The sequence below is a fragment of the Morone saxatilis genome, unplaced genomic scaffold (assembly GCF_004916995.1).
Source record: "Morone saxatilis isolate NCDOM2014 unplaced genomic scaffold, NCSU_SB_2.0 Contig3, whole genome shotgun sequence".
Lineage (NCBI taxonomy): Eukaryota > Metazoa > Chordata > Actinopteri > Moronidae > Morone > Morone saxatilis.
Window position 1 is genome coordinate 23,647,831 of NW_023339873.1, and position 1,905 is coordinate 23,649,735.

At 38.8% G+C, this 1,905-nt stretch overlaps 1 protein-coding gene across 2 annotated transcripts in view; it reads right to left on the bottom strand.

The window, feature by feature from the left end:
- Positions 1-1,905, bottom strand: part of LOC118337252 (mitogen-activated protein kinase kinase kinase 7-like) — a 12,748-nt gene that overhangs the window by 3,024 nt on the left and 7,819 nt on the right. For both annotated transcript variants that reach the window (XM_035674189.1, XM_035674188.1), the window contains one exon: positions 1,075-1,190. In XM_035674189.1, the coding sequence (XP_035530082.1) occupies positions 1,075-1,190 (116 nt within the window). The remainder of the gene's footprint in view (positions 1-1,074; positions 1,191-1,905) is intronic.

A 1,905-nucleotide genomic window follows, 5' to 3' on the forward strand; every position in this document is an offset into this window, starting at 1 on the left:
TAGAAAGGCGCTATACAAGTACAGGTCCATTTACCATTTGCAAGAATCCACCGGGCCTGAACAAAAACAACCAATCAGAGCCAAGAAACATAGAAAGACACTTTGGGTTGAAGGCTTAAAGATAGTTGATTGTTGAGTCTCATTCCCAGGGTCCTAAAGCATCTGTATTTGATGCCCTGGGAATGAGACTTAACAATCAACTATCTTTCTTGGCTCTGATTGTTTGGTTTCAATTATATGTCTCATGTATTTCAGTGTTTCAGCAAATATGACCAAAAAAAAATAGTTTTATAAAAATGACCTACTGCAGCTTTAACACACAGACATGAGATTGTTTTCAATCTTCTCATCTCCTCAGAAGAAAAAAAACAAGCCTACTTCCAAAAATGTCGAACTGTTCCTTTAAATGCAGAATTAGGATTACGGGGGGAGCCAGCAGCAGGAGACGTCCTTGAAGATGTCTCATGTATTTCAGAATCTGTTATTAGGTTAAGCAGCACTTTCCTGAACCTAATGTGGTTTATTATCTTCTCTGGAGTCACAAAGAACTCACCAAAAGAAATGTGATAATGAAATGTGTTAGTCCAGACTGGAACTGGACCTCAGTAATGACAGATCAAACAGATACTGTGTGGTCACTCTGTCGCTCTCACGGTTTTTAATGAGCAACTGATCAAACACACAACACACCTCTGTTTTAACTCCTCACTTCTTAACTGATCAGGGGACAATCCCAGCACCAATGTTCATATGTTACTATGGTTACCAGATGCTCTTGCATAAAAAAAATATGTTGTGTACGCAGATCACTTAAGAGAGGGATTCTGCAGGTTTCAACAGGTTCAACTGAAGACTATTTAAGACCATCACAAATTCCAACTGGTAAGGACATGAAGGAAAATCATTATTGGTTCTATGGTGGTTTTGTTTTGTAGTTGTTACAGCATGATGAATTCAAAAATGTTCCCCAAAACACAATACAAATAAGGTTAACTAAATCATATATCTACTAATACAGAAAATAAGTGTAGCGTTCTAGGAAAATAATAACATACAATATGTGACTTGACTTACTTCCTCAGAACAAGGTGAGCGATCTCTGACTGGACTTTGAGATACTCCTGAGCCATCCTGATGTGCTGCTCAAACACGGCCATGGACTCTTTGGAGTTTGGACACGGAGCCAGAGGCTGAAAGCACACAGACAGCCTTGTTTAAGACGACATCAACCGGTTCAGAGTGATACTGTGAGAAGCTAATGGTAGTTTCAAAGCAAATGTGAGAAAGCTTATGTGCACGGTAACCATGGTGAAGGGACTCTTTTCTTGATTGTTGATTGGCCACTTGCCTTAGTTATGATTTTTTTTCCAAATTAGTTATGTTTAAAATATTCGTGGTGCAACTGATTTTAGTAGCTGATTTAGTTACAAGAAGCTACATGGTAGTAACCAGCATTCATCTGTTTTCTTTTCTAAAAGCATACCTCGTGTATGGTATATAAGTCGTTAATCTATGTTGTGCACTGGTTACTTATAACTAAAGGTATAGGCCTCGGTTCCACTTATCAAAGGTCATACTTCTATTCTGGGGTGCAGTTGTTGATTGCCACTTTCTCCAGTCAGGTTATGATATTTTCAGGGATTCTTTCCAAGGATTTATTTGAACATGAGCACAGGAAGTAAGTTTATAATAAAATATTCGTGGGTGCAGACTGATTTTAGTAGCTGATTTAGTTACTACCATCCACTGGTAGTTACTGAGCCTCCGGAGTCGACTCAACACCCTAAGTGGGAGAGAACTCCACCACACCAGCTAACCCTAACCAGGCTCCTGTTTCTTACGAAGCAATAAACATGCCATAAAGTTTGCATTCATTTAACACACTGGTAAGCCATCTACTTATAT